The sequence below is a fragment of the Takifugu rubripes genome, chromosome 3 (assembly GCF_901000725.2).
Source record: "Takifugu rubripes chromosome 3, fTakRub1.2, whole genome shotgun sequence".
Lineage (NCBI taxonomy): Eukaryota > Metazoa > Chordata > Actinopteri > Tetraodontiformes > Tetraodontidae > Takifugu > Takifugu rubripes.
Window position 1 is genome coordinate 655526 of NC_042287.1, and position 26168 is coordinate 681693.

Here is a 26168-nt window from a genome sequence, read left to right on the forward strand (position 1 = left end):
CCAACGGCCTCGCGAGTCCGCTGCAGCGGCGCGCTCGCGGGGGTCACGTGAGCGCGCGGACGTCACCGCGCTCTGAGCTGGTAAAGATGGCGACCACAGGGATGCTGCAGCATCTCTGCCGCATCTCGGCGTCCTTGGCCGTTCTCCTCGGCCTGCTCGGCCTCTCCAGCCCGGTGAAGAGCGATGAGCAGGTGCCGCTGGTTCTGTGGACAAGCGAAGGGTGAGACATGTTGGTCTGGAGGCTTCGGTCCCCGCGGAGGAGGCTGTGCTGGCGGGATTAGCCCCGACTAGCAAAGCTTTAGCCGCAGGCTAGCCTCGGAAATTACCGCAGGAAAATGTGTTAAATGTCGATTAAAGCATATCAAATACTCAAGCAGCAGTCGGATCGGTGTGTATACAGTGGTTTTGGTTGAAGCCCAGCGTGTCCTGTGTTGATCTGTAGTTTGTGAATGATGCTCAACACCGATACCCTCCCTCAGCCCTAACGGTGCATGTTTCGCTCCCCAGGGCCTCGGTGCCGGCTCAGGCTCCGCCGTCGGCTGGTCACATCGTGGAGCAGCAGCAGCTCAACTCCTACCTGCAGAAGGCTCTGAGCAGGGGGCCCAGAAACGTGGTGCTCTTCCTTCAGGACAAGGTCTCAGTCTACCGTTCTTGGTCTGCTTAAAGCCCGTAGCAGCAGATACACGCATGCTCCTAGTGCTGACAGGTTCTCTTGTGTCCTCCAGATGAGCTTGGAGGACTTCACCATGTACGGAGGAGCCTTTGGGAACAAGCAGGACAGCGTTTTCCCCAACCTGGAGGTGAGGTGGTGAGTGGCGGCCCGCTGCCCCGCTGAAGCAGGTGACGCCAAGTTTTGTCTCGTGTCTCTCAGGGGGCTTTGCTGTCCTCGTCCTCCCCTCTCGTCTTGCCTGCTGTCTCCTGGCCCGCCTCCAATGCAGTGATTGGTCAACTGCAGGACCACTTGGAGACCGCCCCCTTATACCTGGACGCTGACACTCTGGGTCAGCTGCGACTCAACGTGTCGTCTCCGGCCCTGCTGGTGTTCAGGCTGCCTTACGGCCTCGGGTACGAACACGCCCGCCGCTCTCCTGACACCCTCAGACCCTCTAACCTGCGTCAGGCGCTCCCAAAATCATTTGACACTGAACATTTTCAATTCCACAGGGCTGACTTAATGTCTGCAAAAGAGATTTTGAGTGGAAATGGTGAGTCTGTCACCTGTCTGACCCCTCTGCTCCCAGAGGATTCTGGGTAATGCGCTGCTGATCTGTGGTCTGTTTTCTAGACGAGGTGATCGGTCAGGTGTTGAGCACCATGAGAGCTCAATCTGTTCCATACACGGCCATCTACACCGGTTTGAGGCCCTCCAGGGTGAGTCCGCGTGTCCGGAGACGTTGTGTCCGTGACACCGTCCAGCAGGTTAACTCCGCCTCTTCCTCTCTTCTCAGGAGGCAGCTGCCCTGTCGATGGAAGCGGGTCTGGGGGGCGGACGCTCTCTGCTGCAGGCCAGAGGAGGGTACCGGGAGAGGGAGAGAGAGAGGGAGAGACAGCGCAGAATCCAGGAGAGGGCCGGCGTCTACGCTCCTGTCCAGTTCAAGGTGACCTTCTATGGAGCAGCTCAGACATCAAAGCCATTCACTCTCCCTTCTAGATCAAAGACTGCAGCTATACACGACGAGCAGCTGAAGCGCTGACTTGTTGTTTGAGGAGGAAAACCTCATATTTCAGTCAGGATGAGAAGGTCCAAAGCTAATGCAGGCACTTCCGGAGCTGTGGAACCAGGATGGAGCCTGAAGCTGCTGCTTCATGCCAGTGTGCTCCATCTTTCTGCAGGAGGGTGAAGAGACCTGCATCCTCATGTGGGCCAAGAGCCTGTCGGTGAGCATCCTGCGCAGGGGTCGCTGGGAAGAGTACGACCTGACGCCAGCCACCTTCGGGAAGGATGTCAGCCCAAAGCTCCACGGGTCCAGTTGTGACAGAACCAAGGCCAGGTACCTCGGACCTTCACGTCTAATCCCGGCGCTCACACACCCACTCAAAGCTCAGGGGCGGATTGAAACCGTTGTTTTGGTTTTTCAGGTTGGTTCTGAATTACCAGGAAGTTCTGGGCCACAGCAACTTTAAGCTGATGTGAGTAGACACGAGCGTGGACACACACACACACACACAGACACGGTCCCAGTTAGTGACCAGTTCCCACCTCACTGGTGAAATGTGTCTCCAGCTTTGTGATGAGCCAGCGCCACTACAAGGTCTCTGCGCGGCGCTGGTTCACGCTGGACATGGTGGAGCTGGAGTACGATGGCACCAAGGCCACCTTCAACGGTAGCAGGCACATCTACGCCCCCGCCGAGTACTCCTACCGCTGCCAGTCCGTCACCAGCCACCGATGGCCCCTCCTGGTGCCGCGCACGTCCAAGGACCCGGCCAATCAGTGGAGAGTGGTTTTTGAAGACTTCCAGGTAACCTTTTAATTCTCTACGTCCCCCCTCGTCACAGGAAACTGGAGTTGATGGGCATCACCCGTCTGCTCCCCCCCCACAGATCCAGGGCTTCAACGTGAGCGGTGGCGAGTTCTCATACGCCAGCGACTGCGCCGGGTTCTTCTCTCCAGGTATCTGGATGGGTCTGATGACCAGCCTGCTGATGGTCTTGGTGCTCACCTACGGTCTGCACATGATCATGCAGCTCCACACCATGGACCGCTTTGACGACCCCAAAGGTCCCGCCATCTCTGTGCCACAGACGGAGTGACCCCCCCCCCCATCCTCCTGAGTCTCCCACCCTTTCATTCCACTTCCTGTTCACATGACATCATTATGAAAGTGAGGTAGAGTCCAAGTTGGTTAGCATGTCGGCTCATGGATCACCCAGTTTGTCTGTGTCAGTGGTTATAATGGGAGGGGATGAATTACCAGTGAGCCAGTACTTATTCTATCATGATATGGAAAAAGGGATGTTTATCAATCAGGTGTAGATATCATGTTTAAAATGTTTATTATCCTGGATTTAATAAGCTATAATTTAAGGGTGTTTCTGATGCCTCTTGTGGCGGGAGGAAGTACTGCAGCGTGGCCGGCACAGACCTGGAGGCCCATCAGAAGGGATCAAAAAGGTACATAATGGTACATAAGACAGGGATGAAGTCTGAGATGTTATTTATTACTAGAGCTAATGTATGTTTACAGTGAGTTTACAAGTGAAGTGTTCCTGTTTTTCTGTTCTGAAGATTCCGAAGATGTTTGATGTTTGACGTATTTATTACTCAGCCTGATGTGCACCGACCAACACACCGCACTGAATTATTATTTATTTGCTTTGTTTAATGATTGTAGTGAATATTGATGGTGAGAACCGCTCTGTCCTGTGCTGTGCTGCTGATATGAAACCAATAAAACATCTGGAAAACTTCTGCTCTTGTTCCATTTATTCAGCAGTACAATATCACACAATACAGATGCATCCAGATGAAGTGAGCAGAAACGTTGGAAGGATGCTTATTCTTTACATCCTCATTGTTCTGACGATCATCTCGGCTCCTAATGATGCGCCAGCTCCGTTTCAAATGTGGAGGCTTGATTGATGAACTGTGTCCCAGCACATTCACGGACCTGCAACACAAACGTCTCAGAACTGACTCATTTAACAGGAACTTCCCCTCCAGATACTCAGGCTTAACAAGTATTCAGGATTTCATTTGTATTCAAGTTGAAATAGTTTTCCAAGCGTTGCCCACAAATGAGGTTAGGGATGGGGGATGAGGTCAACCAGGACCCGCACAGAGGCTCCAGCTGCCAACACACAGATCAACAACATCCAGGCAAATCTTCCCCCTTTGTGCCAAAGGGGCGAAACGTCTCACGAATTTGACGTATGACACAGAATCTGGAACCAAAACTGCAACTTCCTGTTTATGGATGGATGGATGATAGAGGAATGATGGATGGATAGAGGGATGGTGGAGGATGATGGATGGATGGACAGATGGATGGAGGGATGATGGATGGATGGAGGGATGATGGAGGATGAATGGCACTGAATGTCCATTGAGGTAATAAACATTAACAAGCACATTAATTAATAAAGACTAATCATGTATAGTTGAAATACGCAAAACATTAACAGCAATCCTCAACTACAGATGCAGATGGAAAAAGTCCAGTGAAAAGCTGGTTGACTTTACATCCACCCTGATTGAAGAGCAACACTGATAAAGATCAGATGTCACGTGATCTTAAATAAACTATGCAGGCAAAAAGCAACTGTGATCTTACCAGATGTCAGGTTTGCCAAAGAATGATTCCACGATGAGCCGTAAACTGTGAAATATTACAAATCACATCAGAAACCCTCCACTAACCCACCACATCATCATCTTGTCTACCCGTAGCAGGTAGAAGATAAAGAGTCACCTTACCACCTGTCAGGTTAGTCAGGGACTGATTCCAGGCTGCACTGTGAACTGTGAGAGCAGAGAGAAATCACATCAGATGGAACCTCTCCACTAGTTTGAAGCTCTCTTTCACTTTTCCTTCCAATCACAAATGGAACTGACTTGGTGGGACAGCACCGCGCCGGCTCTTCCTGGTTTTGAAGATGTCATCAGAAGGCAGAGACGTATGGATGCTCTTTGACTTGGCGTTAAGCTTCTTCTTTCGTCTAAAGAGAGAAGATGAGGAGTAAACCCAAGACAGTGTCCACATGCGCTTGTTTGTTTTACTGAGATCAATAAATGGATCAGATAGAAGAGCTCAACTTGGTGTCCAAATACATCATCTGCAGCGAGTCCGCAAAACAATCATGACTGTCGGATAAAGAAGTCAATATATGCACAAGTGTACCGGCGCTTTAAGACATCCATAGTTCCCTGGTGACACAGTGTGGTATTGCTGAACAGAGGTGTGCCGCTCTTACTGTAGCCCACAATGATGGATCCTCCACACTGATGAGAATCTACAATCAGAACAGGTGAAATGTATAAATGAAAGCAGAGGATCAACTATCAAACCTGTTGATCAACAAAAACCTGCTCTCAAGGCAAAGTTGTAGCTTATTTTCTGATACTAAGACGATCCTACAGAATTGCTGACTGGCCTTACACATCCACTGGCAACCACATCATCCACTGAAATAGAATCCAGAGTTTTCTCTTCAGGTGGCAGTAGCTCAGTCTGTTGGGAACTAGGCTGAGAGGCAGAGGGTTCTTGGCTCGAGCCCCAGCACAGACAAAACATTGAAGGTCTTCTGGTAGTAGGGGAAGCTGCCAAAACACCTTCAGAGCATTGCCAAGGTACCAAACCCACAAATGAAATGAACAGGCGACTCATCCAGGGGTATACCCTCCCCGCGACCCCGAAAGAGATAAAGAAGTTGAGACAAGTTTACTCCTCAGTATTGGTCTCTTGAACAATCAAATTAATTTTAGAGCCCAAAATCACAAACATTGATTCCTCAGAAGGTTGACCCATCTGGTCACTTGTGACACCGTCTGTCCTTGGACCATTAGTCCAAGGAAGCAAAAACTTAAAAAAAAAAAAGTTTTGACGGAAAAAGAAGAGAGCTGAAGTAGATCAACAGAGGAGGGAACCCTCTCCCCGGAATGGACAGATTCCACAATACAGCAAAGACATGTCACATATACAAAGAACATCACCATAAACATCAGCAATTTGTTCCATCCTCGGTCTGGGAACATCAAAGCTCAGGCGCTTCACATCAGTTCATTCATCATGTGGAGATCTTCAGGAAGCAGACCATACTCCCTTCCTCATTTGTGTTTGGATCAGCCAGGAAGAATGTGGAACAGGTGGTCAAAGATACCCAATGAGGCAAGCCTACGCTGGCAGGTTGTCCAGCTACCCGTATAGAAGTCCCACCCAAGGCCAGAACACTTGTGCTCCTGTGGGGACATGCATTCACGGTGGCCTGTCATCACAGATTTCACCAGACTGTCACCATAGTCCAGTAATGTTTCTGGTGGCCCACCCTCTTGGCAAACAGGGGAAGATTTGCCAACAACTGCTCTGTTTGTGCTTGCAGAACATCCACTCATTAAGACCTGGCAGTACTGCTACGCCTCTTGTCCATTCCCTACTGACCATAGTCTCACATAGAAGTGGTTATGTGATGGGACCAGCCCCTTGTAAGACAAACACAAGTCCAATGGATTTGCTCGATCGATTTTCCAGTGCTGTCCACGTAGGTAACCTTGCCTCTCCCATAGAAACTAAAAGTCTCCTGATTCAAAATTGATTTACACTTCATGGTATCTCCAAGGCATCGTCTCTAAATGTGGCTTTTTCCAGTCCAGGAAGGTGAGGAAGTGGTAACCCCATCCAGTGTCATCTACACATCTATATCTACACAGGTTATCTGCTGGTCCGACAGATGCAAATTTCCACAGAGCAGCTGGGCTCGGCTGAAAATATAGACAGGAAGGAACTGAGACATCCAAGAGGGACTCGGTGGAAAGTTGCTGCTCCACGACAGTGGGAGGAGTCAGTTGCAGGAATATGGGCATTACGTCAGAATGCAGGTGCTGCCCTCACAACACAGGTCAAGAGGAGGAAAATAAAATGGTCCTCTCTGCAAGATCACTGATTTCTGATGTCACGTGATCTTAAATAAACTATGCAGGCAAAAAGCAACTGTGATCTTACCAGATGTCAGGTTTGCCAAAGAATGATTCCACGATGAGCCGTAAACTGTGAAATATTACAAATCACATCAGAAACCCTCCACTAATCCACCACATCATCATCTTGTCTACCCGTAGCAGGTAGAAGATAAAGAGTCACCTTACCACCTGTCAGGTTAGTCAGGGACTGATTCCAGGCTGCACTGTGAACTGTGAGAGCAGAGAGAAATCACATCAGATGGAACCTCTCCACTAGTTTGCAGCTCTCTTTCACTTTTCCTTCCAATCACAAATGGAACTGACTTGGTGGGACAGCACCGCGCCGGCTCTTCCTGGTTTTGAAGATGTCATCAGAAGGCAGAGACGTATGGATGCTCTTTGACTTGGCGTTAAGCTTCTTCTTTCGTCTAAAGAGAGAAGATGAGGAGTAAATCCAAGACAATGTCCACATGCGCTTGTTTGTTTTACTGAGATCAATAAATGGATCAGATAGAAGAGCTCAACTTGGTGTCCAAATACATCATCTGCAGCGAGTCCGCAAAACAATCATGACTGTCGGATAAAGAAGTCAATATATGCACAAGTGTACCGGCGCTTTAAGACATCCATAGTTCCCTGGTGACACAGTGTGGTATTGCTGAACAGAGGTGTGCCGCTCTTACTGTAGCCCACAATGACGGATCCTCCACACTGATGAGAATCTACAATCAGAACAGTTGAAATGTATAAATGAAAGCAGAGGATCAACTATCAAACCTGTTGATTGTTCCATCCTCGGTCTGGGAACATCAAAGCTCAGGCGCTTCACATCAGTTCATTCATCATGTGGAGATCTTCAGGAAGCAGACCATACGCCCTTCCTCATTTGTGTTTGGATCAGCCAGGAAGAATGTGGAACAGGTGGTCCAAGATACCCAATGAGGCAAGCCTACGCTGGCAGGTTGTCAAGCTACCCGTATAGAAGTCCCACCCAAGGCCAGAACACTTGTGCTCCTGTGGGGACATGCATTCACGGTGGCCTGTCATCACAGATTTCACCAGACTGTCACCATAGTCCAGTAATGTTTCTGGTGGCCCACCCTCTTGGCAAACAGGGGAAGATTTGCCAACAACTGCTCTGTTTGTGCTTGCAGAACATCCACTCATTAAGACCTGGCAGTACTGCTACGCCTCTTGTCCATTCCCTGCAAACTATAGTCTCACATAGAAGTGGTGATGTGATGGGACCAGCCCCTTGTAAGACAAACACAAGTCCAATGGATTTGCTCGATCGATTTTCCAGTGCTGTCCACGTAGGTAACCTTGCCTCTCCCATAGAAACTAAAAGTCTCCTGATTCAAAATTGATTTACACTTCATGGTATCTCCAAGGCATCGTCTCTAAATGTGGCTTTTTCCAGTCCAGGAAGGTGAGGAAGTGGTAACCCCATCCAGTGTCATCTACACATCTATATCTACACAGGTTATCTGCTGGTCCGACAGATGCAAATTTCCACAGAGCAGCTGGGCTCGGCTGAAAATATAGACAGGAAGGAACTGAGACATCCAAGAGGGACTCGGTGGAAAGTTGCTGCTCCACGACAGTGGGAGGAGTCAGTTGCAGGAATATGGGCATTACGTCAGAATGCAGGTGCTGCCCTCACAACACAGGTCAAGAGGAGGAAAATAAAATGGTCCTCTCTGCAAGATCACTGATTTCTGATGTCACGTGATCTTAAATAAACTATGCAGGCAAAAAGCAACTGTGATCTTACCAGATGTCAGGTTTGCCAAAGAATGATTCCACGATGAGCCGTAAACTGTGAAATATTACAAATCACATCAGAAACCCTCCACTAATCCACCACATCATCATTTTGTCTACCCGTAGCAGGTAGAAGATAAAGAGTCACCTTACCACCTGTCAGGTTAGTCAGGGACTGATTCCAGGCTGCACTGTGAACTGTGAGAGCAGAGAGAAATCACATCAGATGGAACCTCTCCACTAGTTTGCAGCTCTCTTTCACTTTTCCTTCCAATCACAAATGGAACTGACTTGGTGGGACAGCACCGCGCCGGCTTTTCCTGGTTTTGAAGATGTCATCAGAAGGCAGAGACGTATGGATGCTCTTTGACTTGGCGTTAAGCTTCTTCTTTCGTCTAAAGAGAGAAGATGAGGAGTAAACCCAAGACAATGTCCACATGCGCTTGTTTGTTTTACTGAGATCAATAAATGGATCAGATAGAAGAGCTCAACTTGGTGTCCAAATACATCATCTGCAGCGAGTCCGCAAAACAATCATGACTGTCGGATAAAGAAGTCAATATATGCACAAGTGTACCGGCGCTTTAAGACATCCATAGTTCCCTGGTGACACAGTGTGGTATTGCTGAACAGAGGTGTGCCGCTCTTACTGTAGCCCACAATGATGGATCCTCCACACTGATGAGAATCTACAATCAGAACAGGTGAAATGTATAAATGAAAGCAGAGGATCAACTATCAAACCTGTTGATCAACAAAAACCTGCTCTCAAGGCAAAGTTGTAGCTTATTTTCTGATACTAAGACGATCCTACAGAATTGCTGACTGGCCTTACACATCCACTGGCAACCACATCATCCACTGAAATAGAATCCAGAGTTTTCTCTTCAGGTGGCAGTAGCTCAGTCTGTTGGGAACTAGGCTGAGAGGCAGAGGGTTCTTGGCTCGAGCCCCAGCACAGACAAAACATTGAAGGTCTTCTGGTAGTAGGGGAAGCTGCCAAAACACCTTCAGAGCATTGCCAAGGTACCAAACCCACAAATGAAATGAACAGGCGACTCATCCAGGGGTATACCCTCCCCGCGACCCCGAAAGAGATAAAGAAGTTGAGACAAGTTTACTCCTCAGTATTGGTCTCTTGAACAATCAAATTAATTTTAGAGCCCAAAATCACAAACATTGATTCCTCAGAAGGTTGACCCATCTGGTCACTTGTGACACCGTCTGTCCTTGGACCATTAGTCCAAGGAAGCAAAAACTTAAAAAAAAAAAAAGTTTTGACGGAAAAAGAAGAGAGCTGAAGTAGATCAACAGAGGAGGGAACCCTCTCCCCGGAATGGACAGATTCCACAATACAGCAAAGACATGTCACATATACAAAGAACATCACCATAAACATCAGCAATTTGTTCCATCCTCGGTCTGGGAACATCAAAGCTCAGGCGCTTCACATCAGTTCATTCATCATGTGGAGATCTTCAGGAAGCAGACCATACTCCCTTCCTCATTTGTGTTTGGATCAGCCAGGAAGAATGTGGAACAGGTGGTCAAAGATACCCAATGAGGCAAGCCTACGCTGGCAGGTTGTCCAGCTACCCGTATAGAAGTCCCACCCAAGGCCAGAACACTTGTGCTCCTGTGGGGACATGCATTCACGGTGGCCTGTCATCACAGATTTCACCAGACTGTCACCATAGTCCAGTAATGTTTCTGGTGGCCCACCCTCTTGGCAAACAGGGGAAGATTTGCCAACAACTGCTCTGTTTGTGCTTGCAGAACATCCACTCATTAAGACCTGGCAGTACTGCTACGCCTCTTGTCCATTCCCTACTGACCATAGTCTCACATAGAAGTGGTTATGTGATGGGACCAGCCCCTTGTAAGACAAACACAAGTCCAATGGATTTGCTCGATCGATTTTCCAGTGCTGTCCACGTAGGTAACCTTGCCTCTCCCATAGAAACTAAAAGTCTCCTGATTCAAAATTGATTTACACTTCATGGTATCTCCAAGGCATCGTCTCTAAATGTGGCTTTTTCCAGTCCAGGAAGGTGAGGAAGTGGTAACCCCATCCAGTGTCATCTACACATCTATATCTACACAGGTTATCTGCTGGTCCGACAGATGCAAATTTCCACAGAGCAGCTGGGCTCGGCTGAAAATATAGACAGGAAGGAACTGAGACATCCAAGAGGGACTCGGTGGAAAGTTGCTGCTCCACGACAGTGGGAGGAGTCAGTTGCAGGAATATGGGCATTACGTCAGAATGCAGGTGCTGCCCTCACAACACAGGTCAAGAGGAGGAAAATAAAATGGTCCTCTCTGCAAGATCACTGATTTCTGATGTCACGTGATCTTAAATAAACTATGCAGGCAAAAAGCAACTGTGATCTTACCAGATGTCAGGTTTGCCAAAGAATGATTCCACGATGAGCCGTAAACTGTGAAATATTACAAATCACATCAGAAACCCTCCACTAATCCACCACATCATCATCTTGTCTACCCGTAGCAGGTAGAAGATAAAGAGTCACCTTACCACCTGTCAGGTTAGTCAGGGACTGATTCCAGGCTGCACTGTGAACTGTGAGAGCAGAGAGAAATCACATCAGATGGAACCTCTCCACTAGTTTGCAGCTCTCTTTCACTTTTCCTTCCAATCACAAATGGAACTGACTTGGTGGGACAGCACCGCGCCGGCTCTTCCTGGTTTTGAAGATGTCATCAGAAGGCAGAGACGTATGGATGCTCTTTGACTTGGCGTTAAGCTTCTTCTTTCGTCTAAAGAGAGAAGATGAGGAGTAAATCCAAGACAATGTCCACATGCGCTTGTTTGTTTTACTGAGATCAATAAATGGATCAGATAGAAGAGCTCAACTTGGTGTCCAAATACATCATCTGCAGCGAGTCCGCAAAACAATCATGACTGTCGGATAAAGAAGTCAATATATGCACAAGTGTACCGGCGCTTTAAGACATCCATAGTTCCCTGGTGACACAGTGTGGTATTGCTGAACAGAGGTGTGCCGCTCTTACTGTAGCCCACAATGACGGATCCTCCACACTGATGAGAATCTACAATCAGAACAGTTGAAATGTATAAATGAAAGCAGAGGATCAACTATCAAACCTGTTGATTGTTCCATCCTCGGTCTGGGAACATCAAAGCTCAGGCGCTTCACATCAGTTCATTCATCATGTGGAGATCTTCAGGAAGCAGACCATACGCCCTTCCTCATTTGTGTTTGGATCAGCCAGGAAGAATGTGGAACAGGTGGTCCAAGATACCCAATGAGGCAAGCCTACGCTGGCAGGTTGTCAAGCTACCCGTATAGAAGTCCCACCCAAGGCCAGAACACTTGTGCTCCTGTGGGGACATGCATTCACGGTGGCCTGTCATCACAGATTTCACCAGACTGTCACCATAGTCCAGTAATGTTTCTGGTGGCCCACCCTCTTGGCAAACAGGGGAAGATTTGCCAACAACTGCTCTGTTTGTGCTTGCAGAACATCCACTCATTAAGACCTGGCAGTACTGCTATGCCTCTTGTCCATTCCTTACTGACCATAGTCTCACATAGAAGTGGTGATGTGATGGGACCAGCCCCTTGTAAGACAAACACAAGTCCAATGGATTTGCTCGATCGATTTTCCAGTGCTGTCCACGTAGGTAACCTTGCCTCTCCCATAGAAACTAAAAGTCTCCTGATTCAAAATTGATTTACACTTCATGGTATCTCCAAGGCATCGTCTCTAAATGTGGCTTTTTCCAGTCCAGGAAGGTGAGGAAGTGGTAACCCCATCCAGTGTCATCTACACATCTATATCTACACAGGTTATCTGCTGGTCCGACAGATGCAAATTTCCACAGAGCAGCTGGGCTCGGCTGAAAATATAGACAGGAAGGAACTGAGACATCCAAGAGGGACTCGGTGGAAAGTTGCTGCTCCACGACAGTGGGAGGAGTCAGTTGCAGGAATATGGGCATTACGTCAGAATGCAGGTGCTGCCCTCACAACACAGGTCAAGAGGAGGAAAATAAAATGGTCCTCTCTGCAAGATCACTGATTTCTGATGTCACGTGATCTTAAATAAACTATGCAGGCAAAAAGCAACTGTGATCTTACCAGATGTCAGGTTTGCCAAAGAATGATTCCACGATGAGCCGTAAACTGTGAAATATTACAAATCACATCAGAAACCCTCCACTAATCCACCACATCATCATCTTGTCTACCCGTAGCAGGTAGAAGATAAAGAGTCACCTTACCACCTGTCAGGTTAGTCAGGGACTGATTCCAGGCTGCACTGTGAACTGTGAGAGCAGAGAGAAATCACATCAGATGGAACCTCTCCACTAGTTTGCAGCTCTCTTTCACTTTTCCTTCCAATCACAAATGGAACTGACTTGGTGGGACAGCACCGCGCCGGCTCTTCCTGGTTTTGAAGATGTCATCAGAAGGCAGAGACGTATGGATGCTCTTTGACTTGGCGTTAAGCTTCTTCTTTCGTCTAAAGAGAGAAGATGAGGAGTAAATCCAAGACAATGTCCACATGCGCTTGTTTGTTTTACTGAGATCAATAAATGGATCAGATAGAAGAGCTCAACTTGGTGTCCAAATACATCATCTGCAGCGAGTCCGCAAAACAATCATGACTGTCGGATAAAGAAGTCAATATATGCACAAGTGTACCGGCGCTTTAAGACATCCATAGTTCCCTGGTGACACAGTGTGGTATTGCTGAACAGAGGTGTGCCGCTCTTACTGTAGCCCACAATGACGGATCCTCCACACTGATGAGAATCTACAATCAGAACAGTTGAAATGTATAAATGAAAGCAGAGGATCAACTATCAAACCTGTTGATTGTTCCATCCTCGGTCTGGGAACATCAAAGCTCAGGCGCTTCACATCAGTTCATTCATCATGTGGAGATCTTCAGGAAGCAGACCATACGCCCTTCCTCATTTGTGTTTGGATCAGCCAGGAAGAATGTGGAACAGGTGGTCCAAGATACCCAATGAGGCAAGCCTACGCTGGCAGGTTGTCAAGCTACCCGTATAGAAGTCCCACCCAAGGCCAGAACACTTGTGCTCCTGTGGGGACATGCATTCACGGTGGCCTGTCATCACAGATTTCACCAGACTGTCACCATAGTCCAGTAATGTTTCTGGTGGCCCACCCTCTTGGCAAACAGGGGAAGATTTGCCAACAACTGCTCTGTTTGTGCTTGCAGAACATCCACTCATTAAGACCTGGCAGTACTGCTACGCCTCTTGTCCATTCCCTGCAAACTATAGTCTCACATAGAAGTGGTGATGTGATGGGACCAGCCCCTTGTAAGACAAACACAAGTCCAATGGATTTGCTCGATCGATTTTCCAGTGCTGTCCACGTAGGTAACCTTGCCTCTCCCATAGAAACTAAAAGTCTCCTGATTCAAAATTGATTTACACTTCATGGTATCTCCAAGGCATCGTCTCTAAATGTGGCTTTTTCCAGTCCAGGAAGGTGAGGAAGTGGTAACCCCATCCAGTGTCATCTACACATCTATATCTACACAGGTTATCTGCTGGTCCGACAGATGCAAATTTCCACAGAGCAGCTGGGCTCGGCTGAAAATATAGACAGGAAGGAACTGAGACATCCAAGAGGGACTCGGTGGAAAGTTGCTGCTCCACGACAGTGGGAGGAGTCAGTTGCAGGAATATGGGCATTACGTCAGAATGCAGGTGCTGCCCTCACAACACAGGTCAAGAGGAGGAAAATAAAATGGTCCTCTCTGCAAGATCACTGATTTCTGATGTCACGTGATCTTAAATAAACTATGCAGGCAAAAAGCAACTGTGATCTTACCAGATGTCAGGTTTGCCAAAGAATGATTCCACGATGAGCCGTAAACTGTGAAATATTACAAATCACATCAGAAACCCTCCACTAATCCACCACATCATCATTTTGTCTACCCGTAGCAGGTAGAAGATAAAGAGTCACCTTACCACCTGTCAGGTTAGTCAGGGACTGATTCCAGGCTGCACTGTGAACTGTGAGAGCAGAGAGAAATCACATCAGATGGAACCTCTCCACTAGTTTGCAGCTCTCTTTCACTTTTCCTTCCAATCACAAATGGAACTGACTTGGTGGGACAGCACCGCGCCGGCTTTTCCTGGTTTTGAAGATGTCATCAGAAGGCAGAGACGTATGGATGCTCTTTGACTTGGCGTTAAGCTTCTTCTTTCGTCTAAAGAGAGAAGATGAGGAGTAAACCCAAGACAATGTCCACATGCGCTTGTTTGTTTTACTGAGATCAATAAATGGATCAGATAGAAGAGCTCAACTTGGTGTCCAAATACATCATCTGCAGCGAGTCCGCAAAACAATCATGACTGTCGGATAAAGAAGTCAATATATGCACAAGTGTACCGGCGCTTTAAGACATCCATAGTTCCCTGGTGACACAGTGTGGTATTGCTGAACAGAGGTGTGCCGCTCTTACTGTAGCCCACAATGATGGATCCTCCACACTGATGAGAATCTACAATCAGAACAGGTGAAATGTATAAATGAAAGCAGAGGATCAACTATCAAACCTGTTGATCAACAAAAACCTGCTCTCAAGGCAAAGTTGTAGCTTATTTTCTGATACTAAGACGATCCTACAGAATTGCTGACTGGCCTTACACATCCACTGGCAACCACATCATCCACTGAAATAGAATCCAGAGTTTTCTCTTCAGGTGGCAGTAGCTCAGTCTGTTGGGAACTAGGCTGAGAGGCAGAGGGTTCTTGGCTCGAGCCCCAGCACAGACAAAACATTGAAGGTCTTCTGGTAGTAGGGGAAGCTGCCAAAACACCTTCAGAGCATTGCCAAGGTACCAAACCCACAAATGAAATGAACAGGCGACTCATCCAGGGGTATACCCTCCCCGCGACCCCGAAAGAGATAAAGAAGTTGAGACAAGTTTACTCCTCAGTATTGGTCTCTTGAACAATCAAATTAATTTTAGAGCCCAAAATCACAAACATTGATTCCTCAGAAGGTTGACCCATCTGGTCACTTGTGACACCGTCTGTCCTTGGACCATTAGTCCAAGGAAGCAAAAACTTAAAAAAAAAAAAAGTTTTGACGGAAAAAGAAGAGAGCTGAAGTAGATCAACAGAGGAGGGAACCCTCTCCCCGGAATGGACAGATTCCACAATACAGCAAAGACATGTCACATATACAAAGAACATCACCATAAACATCAGCAATTTGTTCCATCCTCGGTCTGGGAACATCAAAGCTCAGGCGCTTCACATCAGTTCATTCATCATGTGGAGATCTTCAGGAAGCAGACCATACTCCCTTCCTCATTTGTGTTTGGATCAGCCAGGAAGAATGTGGAACAGGTGGTCAAAGATACCCAATGAGGCAAGCCTACGCTGGCAGGTTGTCCAGCTACCCGTATAGAAGTCCCACCCAAGGCCAGAACACTTGTGCTCCTGTGGGGACATGCATTCACGGTGGCCTGTCATCACAGATTTCACCAGACTGTCACCATAGTCCAGTAATGTTTCTGGTGGCCCACCCTCTTGGCAAACAGGGGAAGATTTGCCAACAACTGCTCTGTTTGTGCTTGCAGAACATCCACTCATTAAGACCTGGCAGTACTGCTACGCCTCTTGTCCATTCCCTACTGACCATAGTCTCACATAGAAGTGGTTATGTGATGGGACCAGCCCCTTGTAAGACAAACACAAGTCCAATGGATTTGCTCGATCGATTTTCCAGTGCTGTCCACGTAGGTAACCTTGCCTCTCCCATAGAAACTAAAAGTCTCCTGATTCAAAATTGATTTACACTTCATGGTATCTCCAAGGCATCGTCTCTAAATGTGGCTTTTTCCAGTCCAGGAAGGTGAGGAAGTGGTAACCCCATCCAGTGTCATCTACACATCTATATCTACACAGGTTATCTGCTGGTCCGACAGATGCAAATTTCCACAGAGCAGCTGGGCTCGGCTGAAAATATAGACAGGAAGGAACTGAGACATCCAAGAGGGACTCGGTGGAAAGTTGCTGCTCCACGACAGTGGGAGGAGTCAGTTGCAGGAATATGGGCATTACGTCAGAATGCAGGTGCTGCCCTCACAACACAGGTCAAGAGGAGGAAAATAAAATGGTCCTCTCTGCAAGATCACTGATTTCTGATGTCACGTGATCTTAAATAAACTATGCAGGCAAAAAGCAACTGTGATCTTACCAGATGTCAGGTTTGCCAAAGAATGATTCCACGATGAGCCGTAAACTGTGAAATATTACAAATCACATCAGAAACCCTCCACTAATCCACCACATCATCATCTTGTCTACCCGTAGCAGGTAGAAGATAAAGAGTCACCTTACCACCTGTCAGGTTAGTCAGGGACTGATTCCAGGCTGCACTGTGAACTGTGAGAGCAGAGAGAAATCACATCAGATGGAACCTCTCCACTAGTTTGCAGCTCTCTTTCACTTTTCCTTCCAATCACAAATGGAACTGACTTGGTGGGACAGCACCGCGCCGGCTCTTCCTGGTTTTGAAGATGTCATCAGAAGGCAGAGACGTATGGATGCTCTTTGACTTGGCGTTAAGCTTCTTCTTTCGTCTAAAGAGAGAAGATGAGGAGTAAATCCAAGACAATGTCCACATGCGCTTGTTTGTTTTACTGAGATCAATAAATGGATCAGATAGAAGAGCTCAACTTGGTGTCCAAATACATCATCTGCAGCGAGTCCGCAAAACAATCATGACTGTCGGATAAAGAAGTCAATATATGCACAAGTGTACCGGCGCTTTAAGACATCCATAGTTCCCTGGTGACACAGTGTGGTATTGCTGAACAGAGGTGTGCCGCTCTTACTGTAGCCCACAATGACGGATCCTCCACACTGATGAGAATCTACAATCAGAACAGTTGAAATGTATAAATGAAAGCAGAGGATCAACTATCAAACCTGTTGATTGTTCCATCCTCGGTCTGGGAACATCAAAGCTCAGGCGCTTCACATCAGTTCATTCATCATGTGGAGATCTTCAGGAAGCAGACCATACGCCCTTCCTCATTTGTGTTTGGATCAGCCAGGAAGAATGTGGAACAGGTGGTCCAAGATACCCAATGAGGCAAGCCTACGCTGGCAGGTTGTCAAGCTACCCGTATAGAAGTCCCACCCAAGGCCAGAACACTTGTGCTCCTGTGGGGACATGCATTCACGGTGGCCTGTCATCACAGATTTCACCAGACTGTCACCATAGTCCAGTAATGTTTCTGGTGGCCCACCCTCTTGGCAAACAGGGGAAGATTTGCCAACAACTGCTCTGTTTGTGCTTGCAGAACATCCACTCATTAAGACCTGGCAGTACTGCTATGCCTCTTGTCCATTCCTTACTGACCATAGTCTCACATAGAAGTGGTGATGTGATGGGACCAGCCCCTTGTAAGACAAACACAAGTCCAATGGATTTGCTCGATCGATTTTCCAGTGCTGTCCACGTAGGTAACCTTGCCTCTCCCATAGAAACTAAAAGTCTCCTGATTCAAAATTGATTTACACTTCATGGTATCTCCAAGGCATCGTCTCTAAATGTGGCTTTTTCCAGTCCAGGAAGGTGAGGAAGTGGTAACCCCATCCAGTGTCATCTACACATCTATATCTACACAGGTTATCTGCTGGTCCGACAGATGCAAATTTCCACAGAGCAGCTGGGCTCGGCTGAAAATATAGACAGGAAGGAACTGAGACATCCAAGAGGGACTCGGTGGAAAGTTGCTGCTCCACGACAGTGGGAGGAGTCAGTTGCAGGAATATGGGCATTACGTCAGAATGCAGGTGCTGCCCTCACAACACAGGTCAAGAGGAGGAAAATAAAATGGTCCTCTCTGCAAGATCACTGATTTCTGATGTCACGTGATCTTAAATAAACTATGCAGGCAAAAAGCAACTGTGATCTTACCAGATGTCAGGTTTGCCAAAGAATGATTCCACGATGAGCCGTAAACTGTGAAATATTACAAATCACATCAGAAACCCTCCACTAATCCACCACATCATCATTTTGTCTACCCGTAGCAGGTAGAAGATAAAGAGTCACCTTACCACCTGTCAGGTTAGTCAGGGACTGATTCCAGGCTGCACTGTGAACTGTGAGAGCAGAGAGAAATCACATCAGATGGAACCTCTCCACTAGTTTGCAGCTCTCTTTCACTTTTCCTTCCAATCACAAATGGAACTGACTTGGTGGGACAGCACCGCGCCGGCTTTTCCTGGTTTTGAAGATGTCATCAGAAGGCAGAGACGTATGGATGCTCTTTGACTTGGCGTTAAGCTTCTTCTTTCGTCTAAAGAGAGAAGATGAGGAGTAAACCCAAGACAATGTCCACATGCGCTTGTTTGTTTTACTGAGATCAATAAATGGATCAGATAGAAGAGCTCAACTTGGTGTCCAAATACATCATCTGCAGCGAGTCCGCAAAACAATCATGACTGTCGGATAAAGAAGTCAATATATGCACAAGTGTACCGGCGCTTTAAGACATCCATAGTTCCCTGGTGACACAGTGTGGTATTGCTGAACAGAGGTGTGCCGCTCTTACTGTAGCCCACAATGATGGATCCTCCACACTGATGAGAATCTACAATCAGAACAGGTGAAATGTATAAATGAAAGCAGAGGATCAACTATCAAACCTGTTGATCAACAAAAACCTGCTCTCAAGGCAAAGTTGTAGCTTATTTTCTGATACTAAGACGATCCTACAGAATTGCTGACTGGCCTTACACATCCACTGGCAACCACATCATCCACTGAAATAGAATCCAGAGTTTTCTCTTCAGGTGGCAGTAGCTCAGTCTGTTGGGAACTAGGCTGAGAGGCAGAGGGTTCTTGGCTCGAGCCCCAGCACAGACAAAACATTGAAGGTCTTCTGGTAGTAGGGGAAGCTGCCAAAACACCTTCAGAGCATTGCCAAGGTACCAAACCCACAAATGAAATGAACAGGCGACTCATCCAGGGGTATACCCTCCCCGCGACCCCGAAAGAGATAAAGAAGTTGAGACAAGTTTACTCCTCAGTATTGGTCTCTTGAACAATCAAATTAATTTTAGAGCCCAAAATCACAAACATTGATTCCTCAGAAGGTTGACCCATCTGGTCACTTGTGACACCGTCTGTCCTTGGACCATTAGTCCAAGGAAGCAAAACTTAAAAAAAAAAAAAGTTTTGACGGAAAAAGAAGAGAGCTGAAGTAGATCAACAGAGGAGGGAACCCTCTCCCCGGAATGGACAGATTCCACAATACAGCAAAGACATGTCACATATACAAAGAACATCACCATAAACATCAGCAATTTGTTCCATCCTCGGTCTGGGAACATCAAAGCTCAGGCGCTTCACATCAGTTCATTCATCATGTGGAGATCTTCAGGAAGCAGACCATACTCCCTTCCTCATTTGTGTTTGGATCAGCCAGGAAGAATGTGGAACAGGTGGTCAAAGATACCCAATGAGGCAAGCCTACGCTGGCAGGTTGTCCAGCTACCCGTATAGAAGTCCCACCCAAGGCCAGAACACTTGTGCTCCTGTGGGGACATGCATTCACGGTGGCCTGTCATCACAGATTTCACCAGACTGTCACCATAGTCCAGTAATGTTTCTGGTGGCCCACCCTCTTGGCAAACAGGGGAAGATTTGCCAACAACTGCTCTGTTTGTGCTTGCAGAACATCCACTCATTAAGACCTGGCAGTACTGCTACGCCTCTTGTCCATTCCCTACTGACCATAGTCTCACATAGAAGTGGTTATGTGATGGGACCAGCCCCTTGTAAGACAAACACAAGTCCAATGGATTTGCTCGATCGATTTTCCAGTGCTGTCCACGTAGGTAACCTTGCCTCTCCCATAGAAACTAAAAGTCTCCTGATTCAAAATTGATTTACACTTCATGGTATCTCCAAGGCATCGTCTCTAAATGTGGCTTTTTCCAGTCCAGGAAGGTGAGGAAGTGGTAACCCCATCCAGTGTCATCTACACATCTATATCTACACAGGTTATCTGCTGGTCCGACAGATGCAAATTTCCACAGAGCAGCTGGGCTCGGCTGAAAATATAGACAGGAAGGAACTGAGACATCCAAGAGGGACTCGGTGGAAAGTTGCTGCTCCACGACAGTGGGAGGAGTCAGTTGCAGGAATATGGGCATTACGTCAGAATGCAGGTGCTGCCCTCACAACACAGGTCAAGAGGAGGAAAATAAAATGGTCCTCTCTGCAAGATCACTGATTTCTGATGTCACGTGATCTTAAATAAACTATGCAGGCAAAAAGCAACTGTGATCTTACCAGATGTCAGGTTTGCCAAAGAATGATTCCACGATGAGCCGTAAACTGTGAAATATTACAAATCACATCAGAAACCCTCCACTAATCCACCACATCATCATCTTGTCTACCCGTAGCAGGTAGAAGATAAAGAGTCACCTTACCACCTGTCAGGTTAGTCAGGGACTGATTCCAGGCTGCACTGTGAACTGTGAGAGCAGAGAGAAATCACATCAGATGGAACCTCTCCACTAGTGTGCAGCTCTCTTTCACTTTTCCTTCCAATCACAAATGGAACTGACTTGGTGGGACAGCACCGCGCCGGCCCTTCCTGGTTTTGAAGATGTCATCAGAAGGCAGAGACGTATGGATGCTCTTTGACTTGGCGTTAAGCTTCTTCTTTCGTCTAAAGAGAGAAGATGAGGAGTAAATCCAAGACAATGTCCACATGCGCTTGTTTGTTTTACTGAGATCAATAAATGGATCAGATAGAAGAGCTCAACTTGGTGTCCAAATACATCATCTGCAGCGAGTCCGCAAAACAATCATGACTGTCGGATAAAGAAGTCAATATATGCACAAGTGTACCGGCGCTTTAAGACATCCATAGTTCCCTGGTGACACAGTGTGGTATTGCTGAACAGAGGTGTGCCGCTCTTACTGTAGCCCACAATGATGGATCCTCCACACTGATGAGAATCTACAATCAGAACAGTTGAAATGTATAAATGAAAGCAGAGGATCAACTATCAAACCTGTTGATTGTTCCATCCTCGGTCTGGGAACATCAAAGCTCAGGCGCTTCACATCAGTTCATTCATCATGTGGAGATCTTCAGGAAGCAGACCATACGCCCTTCCTCATTTGTGTTTGGATCAGCCAGGAAGAATGTGGAACAGGTGGTCCAAGATACCCAATGAGGCAAGCCTACGCTGGCAGGTTGTCCAGCTACCCGTATAGAAGTCCCACCCAAGGCCAGAACACTTGTGCTCCTGTGGGGACATGCATTCACGGTGGCCTGTCATCACAGATTTCACCAGACTGTCACCATAGTCCAGTAATGTTTCTGGTGGCCCACCCTCTTGGCAAACAGGGGAAGATTTGCCAACAACTGCTCTGTTTGTGCTTGCAGAACATCCACTCATTAAGACCTGGCAGTACTGCTACGCCTCTTGTCCATTCCCTGCAAACTATAGTCTCACATAGAAGTGGTGATGTGATGGGACCAGCCCCTTGTAAGACAAACACAAGTCCAATGGATTTGCTCGATCGATTTTCCAGTGCTGTCCACGTAGGTAACCTTGCCTCTCCCATAGAAACTAAAAGTCTCCTGATTCAAAATTGATTTACACTTCATGGTATCTCCAAGGCATCGTCTCTAAATGTGGCTTTTTCCAGTCCAGGAAGGTGAGGAAGTGGTAACCCCATCCAGTGTCATCTACACATCTATATCTACACAGGTTATCTGCTGGTCCGACAGATGCAAATTTCCACAGAGCAGCTGGGCTCGGCTGAAAATATAGACAGGAAGGAACTGAGACATCCAAGAGGGACTCGGTGGAAAGTTGCTGCTCCACGACAGTGGGAGGAGTCAGTTGCAGGAATATGGGCATTACGTCAGAATGCAGGTGCTGCCCTCACAACACAGGTCAAGAGGAGGAAAATAAAATGGTCCTCTCTGCAAGATCACTGATTTCTGATGTCACGTGATCTTAAATAAACTATGCAGGCAAAAAGCAACTGTGATCTTACCAGATGTCAGGTTTGCCAAAGAATGATTCCACGATGAGCCGTAAACTGTGAAATATTACAAATCACATCAGAAACCCTCCACTAATCCACCACATCATCATCTTGTCTACCCGTAGCAGGTAGAAGATAAAGAGTCACCTTACCACCTGTCAGGTTAGTCAGGGACTGATTCCAGGCTGCACTGTGAACTGTGAGAGCAGAGAGAAATCACATCAGATGGAACCTCTCCACTAGTTTGCAGCTCTCTTTCACTTTTCCTTCCAATCACAAATGGAACTGACTTGGTGGGACAGCACCGCGCCGGCTCTTCCTGGTTTTGAAGATGTCATCAGAAGGCAGAGACGTATGGATGCTCTTTGACTTGGCGTTAAGCTTCTTCTTTCGTCTAAAGAGAGAAGATGAGGAGTAAATCCAAGACAATGTCCACATGCGCTTGTTTGTTTTACTGAGATCAATAAATGGATCAGATAGAAGAGCTCAACTTGGTGTCCAAACACATCATCTGCAGCGAGTCCGCAAAACAATCATGACTGTCGGATAAAGAAGTCAATATATGCACAAGTGTACCGGCGCTTTAAGACATCCATAGTTCCCTGGTGACACAGTGTGGTATTGCTGAACAGAGGTGTGCCGCTCTTACTGTAGCCCACAATGACGGATCCTCCACACTGATGAGAATCTACAATCAGAACAGTTGAAATGTATAAATGAAAGCAGAGGATCAACTATCAAACCTGTTGATTGTTCCATCCTCGGTCTGGGAACATCAAAGCTCAGGCGCTTCACATCAGTTCATTCATCATGTGGAGATCTTCAGGAAGCAGACCATACGCCCTTCCTCATTTGTGTTTGGATCAGCCAGGAAGAATGTGGAACAGGTGGTCCAAGATACCCAATGAGGCAAGCCTACGCTGGCAGGTTGTCCAGCTACCCGTATAGAAGTCCCACCCAAGGCCAGAACACTTGTGCTCCTGTGGGGACATGCATTCACGGTGGCCTGTCATCACAGATTTCACCAGACTGTCACCATAGTCCAGTAATGTTTCTGGTGGCCCACCCTCTTGGCAAACAGGGGAAGATTTGCCAACAACTGCTCTGTTTGTGCTTGCAGAACATCCACTCATTAAGACCTGGCAGTACTGCTACGCCTCTTGTCCATTCCCTGCAAACTATAGTCTCACATAGAAGTGGTGATGTGATGGGACCAGCCCCTTGTAAGACAAACACAAGTCCAATGGATTTGCTCGATCGATTTTCCAGTGCTGTCCACGTAGGTAACCTTGCCTCTCCCATAGAAACTAAAAGTCTCCTGATTCAAAATTGATTTACACTTCATGGTATCTCCAAGGCATCGTCTCTAAATGTGGCTTTTTCCAGTCCAGGAAGGTGAGGAAGTGGTAACCCCATCCAGTGTCATCTACACATCTATATCTACACAGGTTATCTGCTGGTCCGACAGATGCAAATTTCCACAGAGCAGCTGGGCTCGGCTGAAAATATAGACAGGAAGGAACTGAGACATCCAAGAGGGACTCGGTGGAAAGTTGCTGCTCCACGACAGTGGGAGGAGTCAGTTGCAGGAATATGGGCATTACGTCAGAATGCAGGTGCTGCCCTCACAACACAGGTCAAGAGGAGGAAAATAAAATGGTCCTCTCTGCAAGATCACTGATTTCTGATGTCACGTGATCTTAAATAAACTATGCAGGCAAAAAGTGACTGTGATCTTACCAGATGTCAGGTTTGCCAAAGAATGATTCCACGATGAGCCGTAAACTGTGAAATATTACAAATCACATCAGAAACCCTCCACTAACCCACCACATCATCATCTTGTCTACCCGTAGCAGGTAGAAGATAAAGAGTCACCTTACCACCTGTCAGGTTAGTCAGGGACTGATTCCAGGCTGCACTGTGAACTGTGAGAGCAGAGAGAAATCACATCAGATGGAACCTCTCCACTAGTTTGCAGCTCTCTTTCACTTTTCCTTCCAATCACAAATGGAACTGACTTGGTGGGACAGCACCGCGCCGGCTCTTCCTGGTTTTGAAGATGTCATCAGAAGGCAGAGACGTATGGATGCTCTTTGACTTGGCGTTAAGCTTCTTCTTTCGTCTAAAGAGAGAAGATGAGGAGTAAATCCAAGACAATGTCCACATGCGCTTGTTTGTTTTACTGAGATCAATAAATGGATCAGATAGAAGAGCTCAACTTGGTGTCCAAATACATCATCTGCAGCGAGTCCGCAAAACAATCATGACTGTCGGATAAAGAAGTCAATATATGCACAAGTGTACCGGCGCTTTAAGACATCCATAGTTCCCTGGTGACACAGTGTGGTATTGCTGAACAGAGGTGTGCCGCTCTTACTGTAGCCCACAATGACGGATCCTCCACACTCTGGGAACTTTTGACCTTCTGGTAAAATGATTTAAACAGGATTTTAAATGAAAATTTTTTTGTTTGTTGTAAATCTCTAGAGCTGGATGCATGTTTAGAGTTGAAACAGACGTGGTGCGACGCTGGGGGGGGACTTCTTCAGGTAGTTCCTGACACCATGATGTGGAGCAACATGTCTGGAGCCATCGGTGCTGAAGAGAAGCACAGAATGAAATCAGTGTAGAATCAAGCTTCAAGTCGTCCTCCAACACGTCTGAGTAAAGTTGGTGGACAGAACACGATAACGACCACAACTGGACAATCAATCATTGATTTGTGAAGCTGTTGATCAAGACCTTTTCTTCAACAGTCTGTTCGGACGTCCTGCCATCAGGGGGCGACAGAGACAGAGTTTTCCCCTCACGTTTTGTCTTTTTTAAGTAGGACAAAAGACTTTTGAGGAGAAGAAGTGAATGGGAGCTTACCAGTGCTGCAGCATGTCCACAGCTCCCAGTGTGGCGTTGGTGGACTCTCGTCTGCCGCACATACGTGTCTCCATATCAAACACCTCACGCCCTGTTTAAGACATTTGATATCAAACACGTTTGTGCCTCATCACATCCAGAAGGACTCAATTTAGTGGACAGAATCACAACATAAGAAGGTCCCACCGAAGCCCAGGTGATCGCTGCTGTGACGTCCATCACAGGACAACACGCTGTCCGTCCACAAGGTGAGACCTGCAAATGTTGAGACGAGCACAAGTTGAAATTTCCAGGAGGAGAATCTAATCTTCTGCTGAGGATCCTCAGACCCGAGGAAAGTCTCTCACCTGCTCTGACGAACACACAGGCTGCTGCCAGAACTGAGGAACACAAGAACACAAGCTCAGACCACATCACGTCTCATCAGGTCTCCTCTAAAACAAACAGGGCCGTGTACTCACGCAGCCCGGGGCTACGTCTGTGGGGGGCCATGACCTCAACAGGGCTGCTTCGGACCAGGAAGCAGTTCACAGCGGGGTTGGAGGTCAATCACAGGTTGTTAGAAGAAAATATTGGCAAAATTAGCTCCAGTTGGGCCTTCTATGAGGTTTCTAAAGAAGGAAGCTGTGGAGACCTTTCTGGCTCAAAGTGCTCAGTTTGTGTCACGAGAACGGAGCATTAGCATGGCATTGCTATGCTAACAGACCAGTAAAACCCATCTGCCCAATATGAAAATGAATCATTTTCTTTTTGCCATCACCTGCTGGAGGATCAGAAGAAAGGATCAGATCTTTCCTGATGATGTAGATGTGAGATGTTTCAGTCTGAGAGG

At 47.1% G+C, this 26168-nt stretch overlaps 2 protein-coding genes across 2 annotated transcripts; one reads left to right on the top strand and one right to left on the bottom strand.

Moving 5' to 3' along the window:
* The first annotated feature begins 64 nt into the window (after positions 1 to 64).
* On the top strand, positions 65 to 3412 carry LOC101065573 (V-type proton ATPase subunit S1). Its single transcript, XM_011621081.2, has 11 exons — positions 65 to 220; positions 508 to 634; positions 726 to 800; positions 872 to 1065; positions 1165 to 1205; positions 1286 to 1371; positions 1449 to 1598; positions 1834 to 1991; positions 2080 to 2130; positions 2225 to 2462; positions 2545 to 3412. Exons 1-11 carry the CDS (start codon positions 87 to 89, stop codon positions 2752 to 2754), a joined length of 1464 nt encoding a protein of 487 aa, XP_011619383.2. The 5' UTR covers positions 65 to 86; the 3' UTR covers positions 2755 to 3412.
* LOC105419484 (uncharacterized) lies at positions 3410 to 26168 on the bottom strand. Its single transcript, XM_029833307.1, has 51 exons — positions 26097 to 26168; positions 25798 to 25841; positions 25684 to 25716; positions 25523 to 25591; positions 25337 to 25427; positions 24984 to 25063; positions 24770 to 24890; positions 24484 to 24587; positions 24346 to 24390; positions 24203 to 24247; positions 23039 to 23150; positions 22753 to 22856; positions 22615 to 22659; positions 22472 to 22516; positions 21308 to 21419; positions 21022 to 21125; positions 20884 to 20928; positions 20741 to 20785; positions 18923 to 19034; positions 18637 to 18740; positions 18499 to 18543; positions 18356 to 18400; positions 17192 to 17303; positions 16906 to 17009; positions 16768 to 16812; positions 16625 to 16669; positions 14806 to 14917; positions 14520 to 14623; positions 14382 to 14426; positions 14239 to 14283; positions 13075 to 13186; positions 12789 to 12892; positions 12651 to 12695; positions 12508 to 12552; positions 11344 to 11455; positions 11058 to 11161; positions 10920 to 10964; positions 10777 to 10821; positions 8958 to 9069; positions 8672 to 8775; positions 8534 to 8578; positions 8391 to 8435; positions 7227 to 7338; positions 6941 to 7044; positions 6803 to 6847; positions 6660 to 6704; positions 4842 to 4953; positions 4556 to 4659; positions 4418 to 4462; positions 4275 to 4319; positions 3410 to 3611 (listed from the first exon to the last, which is right to left on the bottom strand). Exons 2-51 carry the CDS (start codon positions 25826 to 25828, stop codon positions 3604 to 3606), a joined length of 3687 nt encoding a protein of 1228 aa, XP_029689167.1. The 5' UTR covers positions 25829 to 25841; positions 26097 to 26168; the 3' UTR covers positions 3410 to 3603.

Coding starts and splice junctions, on each gene's coding strand:
- LOC101065573 (XM_011621081.2), top strand. CDS start 87: ATGGCGACCACAGGGATGCTGCAGCATCTCTGCCGCATCTCGGCGTCC. Junction 221..507: donor GTTCTGTGGACAAGCGAAGG/GTGAGACATGTT, acceptor TTCGCTCCCCAG/GGCCTCGGTGCCGGCTCAGG. Junction 801..871: donor GCGTTTTCCCCAACCTGGAG/GTGAGGTGGTGA, acceptor CGTGTCTCTCAG/GGGGCTTTGCTGTCCTCGTC.
- LOC105419484 (XM_029833307.1), bottom strand. CDS start 25,828: ATGGCCCCCCACAGACGTAGCCCCGGGCTGC. Junction 18,544..18,636: donor GCGCGGTGCTGTCCCACCAA/GTCAGTTCCATT, acceptor CTGCTCTCACAG/TTCACAGTGCAGCCTGGAAT. Junction 6,705..6,802: donor CCTGACTAACCTGACAGGTG/GTAAGGTGACTC, acceptor AATATTTCACAG/TTTACGGCTCATCGTGGAAT.